Source organism: Ascaphus truei, chromosome 3 (genome assembly GCF_040206685.1).
Source record: "Ascaphus truei isolate aAscTru1 chromosome 3, aAscTru1.hap1, whole genome shotgun sequence".
NCBI classification, from domain to species: Eukaryota; Metazoa; Chordata; class Amphibia; order Anura; family Ascaphidae; genus Ascaphus; species Ascaphus truei.
In genome coordinates, this window is record NC_134485.1 from 367,888,785 (window position 1) to 367,904,405 (window position 15,621).

Consider the following 15,621-nt stretch of genomic DNA (forward strand, 5'->3'; position numbering starts at 1 on the left):
ATTTAAGTATAGCCAAGTTCAAAAAAACACAATTACTTTACATAATTATAATCATCACTGATCACTACAACAAACAACACTGCAGTCTACTTAGCTGGTAATTAAAGCAGAGTTGATTTACAATGCATTTGTTAGAAAATCACAATTTATAGGGACCCTGCAAAAATGGTTTTACATGAATATCACTCCAATATTGAAAATTACTGGAAGATTTCACAAATAAAAAATGTGAGCTGGATGAAAAAAAAGCAAACAGGCCATTTCTTTAAAAAAAAATAATAATAAATAAAAACGGGGTGGGATGTCTAAGTTGAAGTGTAGTGTTAAATGGCATTATTTCCAGTGGTGGTGATAGGATCTCTCATTTAGGGTGGCTGCTTGGAGGGCAGACCTATGAATATATATAATATATATATGATAAGTATGCTTATTTAAAGTATAAACTTACCTAAAGAAAAGGTACTGAATTTGCGGTCAGAGTTGCTCCCGATTCTTATGTATGGGTTGGACATTTTTGACAGGAAAAGTGCAACTTTAACTTTCTTCGCAGAAGAAGAACAGAACAGGTTAAGAATTTTCCCATCCATGCAGCATGTCTTTTTGCTCAGGCCCAGTAGGTGAAAAACATCAAAAAACACATCTAATTTAAATGAAAAATTAAAGTTCAGGCCTTCTCCTGTGGTTTCAAAGTGTTCCCTCAAAAGAAAATCATGGACAACTTTTTGGAAGTCAAACTAAAAAAGAAAGAAAAAACACATTGTTAAGAGAGTATTTACCATTTGGGTTTGTAAACCTTTGCCAAAAGCACTTTTGTCACACTTGGGGCCTTATTATATACAGTATTTTCCGTAGTGGGTGTCTTCCGTTTTCAGATGAAACTCCCCATTGAAGTCAACAGGCATTAACATTTGAAAACAGCCTGGACTGCTGCATCAGACAATGTAGAATCAGGCCCTTAGTGACTGAACTGATAAAACTCAGGTCATTATATAATGACAGAAGCGAAGGAGCTCTTTATCAAAGTTTATGGGCTTAAAGACTGGGGCAAGTATTGTACAAAGAGACAGCTCCATGTTCATTAAATAATATAATCCTATTCATATCAATGTTAATTGTTTCCTTTGTTAAAACAGGTTCTGTATTTTTGCAAAACAGCTTACCACCAATGTAACAAAGATTGCATGTGACCTAAGTAACTCAAGATAATGTCACGTTAAACCTAACCTCATATCTTCAAAGGTCAATAATAATGTTAAGTCATGGTTTCTCCAGTAAACAGCATTCTATCAACTACAGTATAATGGCAGCTACTGTAGTAATAATAAGTGTAGCCCCTGCTACAAATGTGTGTATACTGTGAACCATGCAGAGGTGGTCTGCTCCACTTATCACACGTTGCAATGGAGAATGGGAGATGCTATTTCTTTTCTGCCTGCCAACACATGACAGGAGATATGGGATTGGATGGCAGGAAGACTGAATGGAATGTTGGAGCAGGCTGTCAGTTTGAGAGACAGAGAGGGTTCAACTGCCATTCTGAGACAGAGATACAGAGAGACAGCCCAGGTGACAGTGATAGAGGCTACAGAGAGACAGTCTGACACAGAGGTGAAAGAGGATGATTGTGTGGGACTGCTAGCCAAAGACAGAGAACGTGAGACATCAGCAGAAACACATTCTTGAGAGAGAGAGGAGAAAAGACCAGAGCAAGAGAGATCAAGATACTTGCCGGGATGTCAAAGTGGAACGGGATAACCGATATCCATGAGGTGTTGTTTTTTTTCTTTTCCCCATAATGATAAAACACTAACCCTCCCTTAGGTTCTTAGTAAATTACCAGACCATGAGACATAGTTTTGACATTTTCCCATGCCGCCATTTTGCATTAGAGAAGGCTCTCGATAAACCACGTGGCTTTGGGTAGAATTGTAATCAAGATGAGTGCAGTCATTTTGCACGATTGGTTTACCAAGGAACGCCTCGTTATAGGTAAAAGTTTTTTTTAATAACCGGAATAACAGAAATAGATGACGCAGCGATTGACTGGGTGTTGGCCACAGTGGAAATGTGGGGAAGAGTACACATAAAAGGAAACATGATGCAATATGTCAAATATTTATTTATTTATAAAATGTTTTACCAGGAAGTAATACATTGAGAGTTACCTTTCATTTTCAAGTATGTCCTGGGCATAGAGTTAAGATGACAAATAATACATGGTTACAAATACAGTTACTTAAGTGAACATGGTATACATTATATACAAGACATTGCATGCACAGTTAGAGATAATATATATTATAGGCGTACGTAACAGTTACAGACCAGATTAAAATGTGAGAAAGCTTTAGTTTTGAAAGAACTTAGACTGGTGGCGGCTGTGAGAGTCTCCGGTAGATTGTTCCAGTTTTGGGGTGCACGGTAAGAGAAGGAGGAGCGGCCAGATACTTTGCTGAACCTTGGGATCATTAACATTTTTTTGGAGTCAGATCTCAGATGATAAGTGCTGCATGTGGTAGGGGTGAGGAGCTTTTTCAGATAGATGGGTAGCTTGCCCAGAAAGTATTTTTAGGCAAGACAGGAGAGATTAACTTTGCACCTAGATTCAAGTGATGACCAATCTAGTTCTTTGAGAATTTTGCAGTGAGGTGTGTTGTAGTTGCATTAGAGAACAAAACGGCATATTAAATTGTAGAGGGTATCACGTTTGCTACGGTGGGTTGGGGTGCAGAGCTGTATACTATGTCCGCATAGTCTATAACGGTCATTGGTATCTGCTGTGCGATACACTTTCTGACCAGCAGACTTAGGGAGGATTTGTTCCTGTAAAGTACACCTAGTTTGGCATAGGTTTTGGATGGCAGAGTATCAATGTGCATCCCAAAATATTTAATGGGAGTCAAACCATATGCCCAAATATTTAAAACTAGTAACAGTAGTTAGGGTGGTATTAGCGTTGGTTCTGATCTGGAGCTCAGTCATTGGAAGCTTTAAAAATGTAGCCTTGGTCCCATATACCATTGTTACAGTCTTGTCAATGTTTAAAAACAGTTTATTTTGGGAAATCCAATTTTCAAGTCTCAAAAAGTCAGATTGAAGAATGTGTTCAAGGTCGGGGAGGCTATGGCTGTGTGCATATAAGATTGTGTCATCTGCATATATGTGTATTGAAGCTCCCTTACAAGCTGTAGGAAGATTGTTGATGAACACTGAGAAAAGTAGGTGTTAGGGACAACAAGAGAAGGCCAGAAGCTGCATTTGTCGTACGCCTTCCATTTTGTCTGGTTATGATAGCTGAAATATATTTCTTCATGTAGTCAGTTTTTGCTAACATATATTCACTCATGAAGTTCGTTTTTACTGTCTTATCTGTAATAGGAGGTTAGCTCCCTGGGAAGTTAAATCACCCCACATAGCTGCCATGAGAACCAAGGTTGTAGATGACAGAGGTGAGAATGTTATGTCTTCCAGACAGTGCCTGTCTGGGAGATTTATGCCCCATCGATCACCCCACTAACATGTCTTGCCCCAAAATCTCGCCTTTAACATAAGTTATGCCTCTAACCAAATGTTTTCTTATTTCTGTATAAATCTTTTTACCCTATGCTTAATTAACGAGACAAAGGTTTTGAAACACTGCTTGCATGTTGTTTCATTTCGTTCGTCTTCCGAGCTTGTACGTTTTATCAGATCAGAGTTAGCAGTGCCAGGGCGTGGATCCAAAGCTTCCCAGGGAAGTCAGCAGCGTGGTGCTGTGTGTGTGGGTGTGGACCCAGTCACAAAGGCCTCCAGCCCTATTTCCAATTGGCAGGGCAACCCCAACAGTAGGGGCCCCAGAACAGAGCTTTTTGGGTTGGAGTTGGAGCCTGAGATAGATACATATTGGGATCTAACTGATAGGTAGGAATAAACCAGTTTAAAGCATGCTTACCTATTCCAGAGCACTGGAGTTTGTTAAGCAAAATAACATGATAAACAGTGTCAAAAGCCTTTGCAAAATCTGTGAATATTGCACCAGTGAGTTGTCCCAGTTCCATTACACACTGGATTTCATTGCAAACTTTTAGCAGGGTAGTTACCGTGGAATGTTTGGGGTGATTGGAATTGGCTAGGGAAATTTGTCTTAGTATAGTAATCGCTTAATTGGGGGTGAACACATTTTTTCATGAATTTGGATAGCATTGGAAGAAGAGAGATTGGCCTGTAGTTTGAGACAGTGTTTTTTTGTCCCCACTTAGGAAGATTGGGACAACTCTGGCAGTTTTTCAGGTCTTAGGGATATGACCTGCAGACAGAATAGAGTAGACTATGTAAACAATTGGTTTGGCAATGGCTGGGGCACTAAGTCTTAGGAACTTAGATTGCAGTAAGTCAGGTCCACATTGGCTGCTTAGTTTTCATTTGAGGAGCGCTTGTACAATCTCTCCGGATACTAGGACACATTGAAAATTGTGAGCAGTGTTGGGAGAGGGTGGGGCTATATAGGTACTCTCAGAATGAGGTTCATGTTTGTGCTTTGGGTGTGTTTCGCTAATAAGTTAGCACACCCCACAAAGTAATCATTGAATGCATTTGCAATGTCAGTGGGATTTGTCAGAGTAATATTCTCCTTTGTGATATTACTTGATGGCTAGAAGGCTGGAATATATTATTGATAACTTTCCAGAAGTTAGCTGGGTTTGATATATTCTGGTGAAGATTGTCAGAGTAATATTGTGGTTTTGCATGTCTTGTTTGCCTTGTGCACATTTTCCGCATTAGTACTTTGTCTGTGTTCTGACGTTATTGATCCTGCATGGGAACCCAAAGATATACTTGGCCCAGGGGGAAATGGGACATTGAGTGTCATCCTTTAACATAGCCTTCCTACTGGCTCTAGTGTTTCTGATCGCACCCCGCTAGTAGACAGAGTAAAGGAATTCCTAGCAAAAGAAAAGAAAACCCTGGAGGACTTACAAAATGAACTATGCTTTGAGTCTCCCATATATCCATTAGAAAATCCCCTCAACTCCTGAAACTCTTATGATGGCCATGGGACAGTTAGTAGAAAAGTCTATGCAGTCCTGTAGAGGGGCGATTAAGGATTTACTCAGGGATAGTGCCCACCTCGACAGGAGAAGATGACTCGGAGAGCTAGATGGACCAGGAAACGTAAATTGTGCAAGAATGGGGGGAGAGGAGGGGTATCTGATAAAGATAAAAAGGTCACTGAGAGCCTTAAGGGACAGGACTTCCAGTTTTGAGGGATGTGCCAGCAGGATGGAGAGAGATTATCTGACTTTCTACAGTGCCTGGAAAGGACCCTACAGAGGGTTGTGCGGAAAGGTGGAGTTTTGGCAGAAAGTTCTGACAGATACGGCACAAATAGAGCAGCTAATTCAAAGGGTCCCATCCGATAACATGATGACGCTATATCTACGGCTGTGAGAGTGAAATGAAATGACCCCAACATTTTTGGAACTTCTCAAGGACATATGGGATGAGGAGGAACACGTTGTACTGCGAATGCAACTTATGAACCCTACAAAGAGTACACCAACGGGAGGTAAATGGGAACCGGCAGTAAACAGTGCTGATGTATGGACTGTTGAAGATGAGTCCTGTTGACTGGAAATTCTTAGGACAGGTGCATGGGACCTGAGTCAGGCACGACTTCGGAGGGCAGCCACTGGAAGGAGTGGAAAAGTACATGGCTTCAAATGGAGTGGAGGAGATACCAAGAAGAGATGCCCGGTTTGAGCAAAAAGGAAGACATAGGTGGGATCCCAGGCAGGAGCCTTTTCCCAGAGAGGATGACTTCTAGGTGGGCGAGGGGGGGGGGGGCGTTGTAGAAGGAGCAACAGCCCTGAATTCTGATATAGATGTGGGGAAGAAGAACATTATTCCCGGGTTTTTGTGTCCGGAAAGAAAATTTGCGACAAGTGTTTAGGAAATTACTCCATAATAAGCCTAACCAGAGAAATTACAAAATGACTCAATGAAGGTGCATGCTGGGTCCCAAACAAGAAGGTTCCTCCAACACCATCCCTGCCAGACATCCGAACCAGTACCAATTTCCAGATGGTCTCTTGAGATCCCCTGCATGTGTAAAGGCCCATATTGAAGGGAAGATATGCAATGTTCTTTTGGATAGTGAGTCACAGGTGTCCATCACCTTCAAGCCATGGTGCTTCCCACAGCCAGGTGTGTCAAACCCACAAACACACAGGTGAGAAACATGCTACTGAAGGTTTGGGATTTCCACCGGGAGATGCACCCGAGACGCCCACTCTGTCTGCAGTTCTTGAGACATCCCTTGCAGCAGACACTCCAATAGATCTATCCTAATACGCAACAAGTCATCTGACGGCGATACCAGCATCCACGAGAGACCGGTGCAGATGCCAGTGATACTTACTTGCTTTATAGCTACTTGTTGTAAGTAGGGTTCCAATTTAATTTAGGATGACCAACTTGTAATCCTATTCATGAAAGACTTTGATCTATTTTGTCGTTTTTTAATAAATGTACATATTATTTCCACCCATCTATATCCTTATAGCAGATCAAAATATAATTATGTATAAAAAATGTGAGTATTCAGCGTATATTAAATAGAAGAAACAAGCGCATTGAGTGCATAAAGCACAACAGGTTACCACACTGTAGCAGATGTCGTGGGTCTCTGGTAATCTCAGTTGGAAAGAATCGTGATGTCAGCCTCACGTCTTCAGTGGAAGGTGTTACTGGAACTCCGTCTATCCGGTGGTCTCAGCCTCATCAAGGGAGGATTCCTCTCAGAGATATCCGCGTGTAGTTACTCGCCCAGCAGGATAGCGTCGCCACAGCAACATAGATGGTAGTCTCTTCCGCAAACGTGATGTCACTACACGCGGATATCTCCGAGAGGAATCCTCCCTTGATGAGGCTGAGACCACCGAAAACACAGGAAACAAGTGGTTTTCAGTCCTTGACCTTAGGAGTGGGTAATATCAAATCCCCATGAACAGCCTGGATAAGGAGAAGACGGCTTGCATCTGCCCATTTGGGTTCTATCTGTTTGAATGCATGCCCCAGGGTGTGGCAGGAGCACCGGCTACTTTCAGAGACTGATGGAACCTGCAAGAGGTAATAATGTGAACCCTGGAGTAGCTACTGGCACCTAATGCGGAGGTAAGTATCTCTGGAAGCAGGGAGTTCCTGGAGATGAAATTAATGGGTTTTAGTTCCGGAGACCCCGTGCTTTAATTCTGTATAAAACTAAAAATGAAAATAACAAAAAAAAAAACAAACAACTTCATGGATTGCCTCTAAGGCTGCGTCCAGGGTCAGTGCTTAGGCGCTGACCCGTGCTGAGGCGCACTGACGCTTCTCAGTGAGCCCCTGCAGCCGCAATGAGAGTGGCTTTAGCAGGGGCTCGCGCACGCTTGCGGAAGCGTAGGTCTTTTTCAAAAGATAGATTTTCGCGCCGGTCACGTGAGCGGTTCGCCCCAGCGAACCAGCTCCATAACGTCACAGCCCCCCTCCCCCGCTCTGCCCCCGGACGGCGCGCGGACCAAGGCCAGGGAAAGCACCCACTTTCCCTCAGCCTCCGTGCGCCTCCGCAAGGCTGCAGTCCTATGGACGCAGCCTAAGGCATGAAAGTAAACATTAGGAAGAGGAGTCCTTGCCCTGAAGAACTTAGTCTGTTGCTTCTCATCTAACGGCCATTATAGTTAACGCAATGCTCAATATGGGAAAAAGATTACTTATGTTATTGTCCTTTGAAGATATGCAATAAGGCTTAACGAGTTAGGTTAATGAAACGTTAAAGTCACTTAACAAGCTTTGTGGATCTGGGCCTTAGTCGTTAGTTCAAGTTGCCCCACATTTAATATTGAAATATTGTGCAAAATAGTGTGAGAACTAAACATGTAAACAGTTTAAGAAATCCAGACACAAATAAATGCTGCTCAGTTGGGCAATTGGTATTCTGTTTTCAAATTTATTTTGTTACCCTTTACATCAATGTTTGCTAATTTACTGTCCACTAGAGGGTACTAAAGTAATGCTTTTTTATCCTTGCTTATCAGAAGGAGCCTGTATTTATATGATATACCTGTAGAATGCCTATAAAATCCGGTTGAAAGAGAACGTAAATACCTCAATTATTGTACATTTGACAATTACACCATAATTTTAATTACAAAACCTCAAGACACTACTGTGGATGAAACCAGGACTGGTACAGTCTGGCTAAAGTGAAGCTGGAGTAGGTGGAGCGTTATAAACAAAAATACATTATAACAAAGAATAATGTAATCAAGATAATTAGGTTAATTTAGAGAACTAGATCTGCTATCAGATTACCCCCATATTCATCAAGCTGTGTTACAGGTTAACGCACCCAAACCAACTCACATTGACTTGAATGGGAGTTTACACCTCCTCAGGTGTGTCGCCGTTTACCAATCCCGAATCTTGATGAATGTTACCCAATAGAATTGCTTACAGGAATGCTTTTATTACTGGATACATAAACTGTCTTTTTAAAATAGATTCTCTATCTTCACCTGGAAAAACATTTCAGGAGAGAGATATTGACAACAAATGGCTTCTTTACTTCACAACCTGTCCAAGCATCTCTTGTTGATTATCAGGGACTTCAACAAACAATACTGTGGTTCCCGAATTAACATCTAGATTCCCACGCAAGAGCAACTGTTTTTTTCCCCTCAGTATGTTGACCTGTCTAAAATCTATTGATAAATTTGGTATTTCTATGTTTTTCCCATGATTTTCAAAGAGAAAAACACAATTTGGTTAAAGCATACATCCTTAACAAATCAAAACCTCCTACATGTTGAGCTGTGGGTTCAGAAAACACATATAAACTAGAAAAGCTTGTCAGTTAGTTAGGAGAGAAGTTGAAAGAGAAGTACAGGAGTAGAGCAAAGAGAAGCAAAGCTCAGAAGGTAATTATGATCATACTTCTTGTGCACTTGTAAATCTGTATATATCTGTGTTTTATATCAATATATTGTTAGGTGGGATGTACTGTATTGTATTGTTTTGTTAGGCCTGTAATAAGTAAAAACCTTATAAGGAAGTATATGTAGCATTACCGTGTAAGTCTTATATTTTGTTATTGTGCTAATAAATATTGTTTATATAACTGAAGCCTCTCTGTCGTGCCATAACTCTCATAAACCAAAGGGCATGCATGTGCGAATGTGTTTTATATTGGAACACATATCTACACATTCATCTCCCTAAATAATAGTTTGCCATATAATTATATTATTATAAGCCAGCAATACTCTTATACATGAATACACTATAAATTCATCTATATTTCTATTTCTGGATAAGGCTAAACATTATAGGTAACAATGAACAACTTCCTTAGTGTTCCATAGCTACACGTTTCGGTGCAAGATTGAATATGCACGTACAGTATGACAGGAGATAGCGGAGGGGTGGGCAACTACAGTCCTCAAGGGCCACGAACAAGTCAGGTTTTAAGGATATCCCACGCTTCATCACAGGTGGCTCAATCTGTGGCTCAGTCAAAGACTGAGTCAGTAATTGAGCCACCTGTGCTGAAGCAAGGATATCTTTAAAACCTGACCTGTTGGTGGCACTTGAGGACTGGTGTTGCCCATCTTGTGATAGAGGGTCCATTAGAGAGGGCAATCTGCTAGTGAGACTCTGGTTCAGTTTAGCTACACAGATTGCTTTGTGCAGGTCTCATTTTGTTGCTTAGCACTAATAGCATATGTATGTTACAGAGATAAACCATTATTATCCTATTATCCACTTTTGTGACAGGTTTAACTCATTTCCCAAAGATGCTGTTTTCTTCCTAGAACATACTTCACTGGGCAGCTTTTCTTCTTGTACTTTCTTAACTCACCTGCGACATTAAGGGTAGCCCTAATTTCAAAAGTGACTGTCTCTTCCTCCTAACTCCCATTCATAATTAGAACACAAAGCAAGTATAATACCAATGCCCTCTTTCCTACAGTACTACATTTAAGAGAGAGAAAGAAGAAACCGTTTAAAAAACAATTGTCAAAAGCCTTATACATTTACAAGCAATTGCCCCCACAGCAGTAGTATGTAAAAATGAAAGGAAGAAAAATCACAGTAGAATAAATAACAAAGCTTCTTAGAACCAAACAATGTTTTTTACATTGCTGCTATACATATAATTTCTATAGGTTTTAAGCTTACCTGCAGCTTGTAGTTCTCTCCTATGACCGAGGATATAATATTATTCAGAGCACCCTCCACCTGTGCTCTTATTTTAGGATGACGGGTGTTTACAATGAAGGCAAATGTTTTTTCTGAAAAACAAAATATAGTTCATACAATACAATCTAATTGGAGCTGCCACTTTTTAACACACTCTTTACATGACAGGCCAGCATTTAAGGTAATAGATTCCATGTGCATCCTAAGGGCCAGATCCATCAGGATGGCAGTAATGCCACCTTTAGGTAAGTCATGCTTAATGCCAATGTAACCATGCTGTAAAATGGATTACAGTCATCTCTCCTGCTGACAGTAAGGCCTGGTAAGTTATGGGCATGCCAGCAGTAATTATGGAGGTTTGCCCTCACACCCTGGTGAGGTGCCCTATGTATGGATGGGAGTGGCCACATACTCTGAATCCATAATTAGGATGTCAGAGTTGTGCCTGCCCACAGAGGATACATAAGGCACAGCACTGCTCAAAAAGTTAGAGTTCAGAGAGGTTATGAGAGAAGTTCAGTTGGTTGGTTGGAGTAAGGAGCAAGTCTGAGTACAGACTTGGGAGGAGGCAGCTCATAAGACTGTGACCAGGGACCTGGCACAGGGAATATCTCCCTGAGGGGAGATAGGGAATCCACCAATTTGGGAAAGGACACCTTTCAAAGGGAAGTGTGGTGAACATGAGCGGCTGAGTACAACCGCTGTGAGGGGCAGCTGGCCCGCCGCAACTCAATAAAGATGATCTTGTTAAATCATACCCTCGTGTGTAAGTGTGGAGTGATTACACAGAGGAGTGCACCACAGAGGAGTGCCTCACCAGGACCATCCACTAGCGGACGCTGGGATCCTGAAGAGGTGAAGGCGCTGCACTGGATATAGGTAGGACTCGAGTACACTACCTCAGCTGCCTGTCTGGGTTGGCAATCCCCACACAACATCATGCGGAAGACTCAGGAGTCCTGTTGCCAACAGGTGCACCACCATGTAATGGGGACTGGTTAGACCACAGGGGCCAATGTGAGATTGGGTGGGTCAGGCTAGGCCAGAAAATCCGTTACACCAAGTTATTTGAAGCCAACGCTATGTGGTGCTAACTTAACTTGGCGTTAATCTTATGCTAATGAGATAAACAGCTGTTGTTTTTGCATATAATTAGCTCTCTGGAAGTGTGTTAACCTCAGGGAAAAGAACACTGATTACTGTTTTAGGTAACGTGACGGTATGAGTCTTAAATTAACAAAGTTTTGTGGATCTGAGCCTAACATGCGTAATAATAAAGTCACACAGTTTGCATTAACTTTGCTATAAATGTTCCAGTCCCTCACCATGGGAGACATATCTGCCTTCTGATATACTGTAGCACAAAAGCTGTTTACTCATGAGAAGGAAAGACAAAGCATGTTGTCTAGTGTATGTGCATAGTTTTACAATATCTTGTTCAAGAACATAGAGTATCTTGTTTAGACAATGCTGTTAAACGAGAAATTCAAGAGCTCTATTGTTACATAGTTACATAATTACATAGTAGATGAGGTTGAAAAAAGACATAGGTCCATCAAGTTCAACCTATGCTAAATTTACACAACAGATACTTTATCCTATATCTTTACTTACTTATTGATCCAGAGGAAGGCAAACAAAAAACCCCATAAAGGGGAAAAATTAATTCCTTCTTGACTTTAAGAATTGGCAATCGGATTAATCCCTGGATCAACAGCCTTCCCATGTATACTTATTTGGTATATCCGTGTATACCTTTCCCATCTAAAAAGATGTCCAACCTTTTTTTGAACAAATCTATTGTATCTGCCATCACAGTCTCCATGGGTAATGAATCCCACATTTTAACTGCCCTTACTGTAAAGAACCCTTTCCTTTGTTGCTGGTGAAATTTCCTTTCCTTGTTTTGTGAAGTTTTTTCTTCTTCCAGAAGATTGAAGCAGGGAGTCTCCGGAGCTGGACCCTGTGAATTTCAGGTCCAGGGACCCCCTGCATGCAGAGATACTTACCTTCAAAGTAGGTGCTGTATCCCTCTGCTTTTTAAAGCTCCTGCATCACGTGAATGAATAGGAAGCTGCACTGGATGATGTTCCAGCTTCCTATTGGACCACAGGACATGGGAGCTTTGAAAAGCGGCCAAACATGATCCCTGCTAGTCAAGTAGAGCAGCTATCGGCACCTACTACAAAAGCAAGTATCTCTGAAAGCAGGAGGTCACCAGAGCTCAAATTAATGGGGTTCAGCTCAAAAGACCCCCTGCTTCCATCCACTATATATTAAAAAAAAATTGCTGCATTGGGTTGGAAGCGTTAATAAAGAAAGTTAATTGTTGTGACAAGGCAGAAGTATATCTATTTTCAAGACCTGACTCAGGATATCATGAAGCTACACCCAAGCAAGCAAAACAAGGGGAAAGAAAAATGCATGTAATTAGATACTTTGCAAGGTCGATGACGTTCAGACCCCTGCAATACTAAAGAAAAACAAGAGTCTACTTAAAGGAGCAGTTCCCCTACTTAACAAAAAAACTAAAATCTCCCCCTTGTCTTTCCACGGGTGAGGATTAGATGGTATCCAGGGCTGAACCATGTCAATTTCAGCACTGTGACTCACTGGTTCGCGAGATACTGACCAGGGAAGGTGCTGCCTTTAGCGTCCCCTCCAGAGAAACAAAATTATGTTTAATTTGCCCGCGTTACGCAGGCCAATAAGAAGTAGCGATGTCATCTATCAACACTTCCTATTGGCCCACAGGACTCAATGATTTGAATACCAAGAGGTGACTTTTTTCTGGTACGTATCTCAAAAACCAAGGGGTCCCGAAGTAGAATAAAGGGGGGAGCATGTGGAGGACCGCTCCTTTAAATAAGGATTTTTTTTGTGCATTTATTTTTATAGACTAATTTTGAAACACGCTGAACAATTTTTTTCCTGCTATATAAAGTTCCCATCTAGGGGTTGTGTGGAGAAAGAAAACCAGCACATGTTCAGCCGCTTATCTTTTAATCAAGCTAAGATTGTAATAAAGTCACTATTTTTAGTAACACATTATTGTATTTCCTACCTGTAGCAGATTCCAAGTTTTGCTTTTTGGCATTAGTGAAGAACAACATTGGTTTGTTAAGTAAATTTTCTCTGTAATCCTTGTAGTCCAAGTGGCTCGTTAGGTCAACTTTCCTAATACAAAGAAATAAAATAAAAAGATAATCACTAAGCAAGGCAAAAGACGTATACCTTCTGTATAATGATGTGTCTGCTGCATTAGAATGGGTGTCATGCTTTCAAGAGAATAGGGCAAATAAGAATGTGAAAATATATAGAATTAGAAGGAAAGTAACTGTAATTTTTTCTTTCAGCAGTGTTCTTGGGATAACCTAACTTATTAGTGTATTATGTGAAACTGGTATACAGATGTAGCCAGCCTTAACGTTCACGTGGCTGCGGTGACTTAATTCTTTTCAATGGGACCTCCGCCTTTTGGGGCCGCATTCGGCATGGTTACGGGACCAGGCACACTCACGGCCACATAAACGGTAAGTCTGTACGGTAATGTTGGTAATGTTAGACCATTTTTTCTTTTTATCTCTGATAAAAACCGATGTCAAATATTGATTGCCGGGCCTGTCCAGTGTGGACACAACCATAAAATATATAGTTAGTTACTTTACGATTCTGCTGCATCAATATTTTTCTATGCGCCTCTGGGAATGTAAAGTACTGGTGATTAATGCTAAACATGAGCAAGTGGCCTCTAAGCAATTGCTTTACAAAGCATTGGTAATGATTGTAGTTTTCCTTGTTGTTTGAGATGTCAGACAAAGATGGAACGGCTAATGAAGATGACTGCTGAGTTTATCACTTGTTCAGTTCCAGCCTTCTAACTAAATTAGCAATATTCCTAAGAAATGTATGTTTTATTCAGAATTTAAAAAAATTAAACAATATGATTGTGCTAAAAACGATAGGATGCATTGTATGCATTTGTATAATTAAATGCTTATATATATATATATATATATATCAGTGTTCGACAATTAATGATAACCACACGCCCATGGCGTGTGGATTTAGGCCGCTGCTGCGGCTCTATGAATTCCCCTGCTCGCGCCAAATGTTTTTTTGTTTTTTTAATAAATAAACAATAAATAAGTAATCCCCCTCCTTGATTGGCCTGACGCGAGGAAGATGGCTGGCTGGCAGCTCTGGGTCAGCACCCCCCCCCTTGCACCCGATCCCCAGGGATGGAGGAGAAGGTAGGCGCTTCCCCTCCGTCCACGCTCCTTTGGTACCCGCAGGGTAATAGGAGCGGGGAAGAAGGGAAGCAGCCTGGGCGGGAGGTAGAGGGAGGGGGGTGCGCATGCGCTGGGTTCTTGCAAAGTTCCCACCATGTTTCCCATCGGGGAGGTTGGTGTGGCCATGCGGCTGTTTCCTGTCTGGCTTCCTGACCTCCCCAGCATGGCTGTCTGACCTCCTCCTTACCCCCCTCCTGGCTGCAGCCTGGGCGCACGCGCGGCTTGCCGGGTTTCCCATCTGGAAGGTTGGTGGCTTTGCGCCTGTCCGGCTGGCCCCCGATCCTCCCGCTGGCCCCCCGACCCCCCCGCTGGCCCCCCGACCCTCCCGCTGGCCTCCCGACCCTCCCGCTGGCCCCCCCGATCCCCCCCGCTGGCCCCCCTATCCCCCCGCTGGCCCCCCGATCCCCCCGCTGGCCCCCCCGATCCTCCCGCTGGCCCCCCGATCCCCCCGCTGGCTCCCAGATCCTCCCGCTGGCCCCCCGATCCTCCTGCCCGATTGCCTGGCATGTGGAGCAGCATGTGGAGGACAAGCAGGCCCTGAAGGAACAGGTGGGCCCCCTCCCTTCCAATGAATACCAACCCAGTCACCCACCCACCCAGTGGGTGTGGGTGTGTGTGTGTGTGTGTGTGGGGGGGGGGGGGTTGTGTGTATGTGAGTGGGTGTGTGTGTATGTGAGTGGGTGTGTGTGTCTGTGAGTGTGGGTGAGTGTGTCTGTAAGTGTCTGTGAGTGTCTGTGAGTGTGAGTGTTTGTGCCTGTGAGTGTTTGTGCCTGTGAGTGTTTGTGCCTGTGAGTGTTTGTGCCTGTGAGTGTGTGTGCCTGTGAGTGTGCCTGTGGGTGTGCCTGTGAGTGTGCCTGTGAGTGTGTGTGCCTGTGAGTGTGTGTGCCTGAGTGTCTGTGAGTGTGTGTGTGTGTCTGTGAGTGTGTCTGTGTGCCTGTGAGTGTGTGTCTGAGTGTATGACTGTGAGTGTGTCTGTGAGTGTGTCACCCTCTCCCTGTGTCACCCTCTCCCCGTGTCACCCTCTCCCTGTGTCACCCTCGCCCTCTCCACGTGTCGCCCTCGCCCTCTCCCCGTGTCGCCCTCGCCCTCTCCCCGTGTCACCCTCGCCCTCTCC

General features: G+C 42.8%; 1 protein-coding gene and 1 long non-coding RNA gene across 2 annotated transcripts in view; one reads left to right on the forward strand and one right to left on the reverse strand.

Moving 5' to 3' along the window:
• LOC142490200 (mesenteric estrogen-dependent adipogenesis protein-like) overlaps window positions 1-15,621 on the reverse strand; it is a 37,002-nt gene that overhangs the window by 6,687 nt on the left and 14,694 nt on the right. The window contains exons 2-4 of the mRNA XM_075592160.1: window positions 13,280-13,392; window positions 10,195-10,307; window positions 449-734 (exon numbers count right to left, since the gene is read on the reverse strand). Of these exons, the coding sequence (XP_075448275.1) occupies window positions 449-734; window positions 10,195-10,307; window positions 13,280-13,392 (512 nt within the window). The remainder of the gene's footprint in view (window positions 1-448; window positions 735-10,194; window positions 10,308-13,279; window positions 13,393-15,621) is intronic.
• The window catches only part of LOC142490201 (uncharacterized), an 82,442-nt gene continuing 68,352 nt past the window's right edge, over window positions 1,532-15,621 (forward strand). Inside the window, exons 1-2 of the long non-coding RNA XR_012800003.1 lie at window positions 1,532-1,769; window positions 13,575-13,748. This is a non-coding gene — a long non-coding RNA (uncharacterized LOC142490201). The remainder of the gene's footprint in view (window positions 1,770-13,574; window positions 13,749-15,621) is intronic.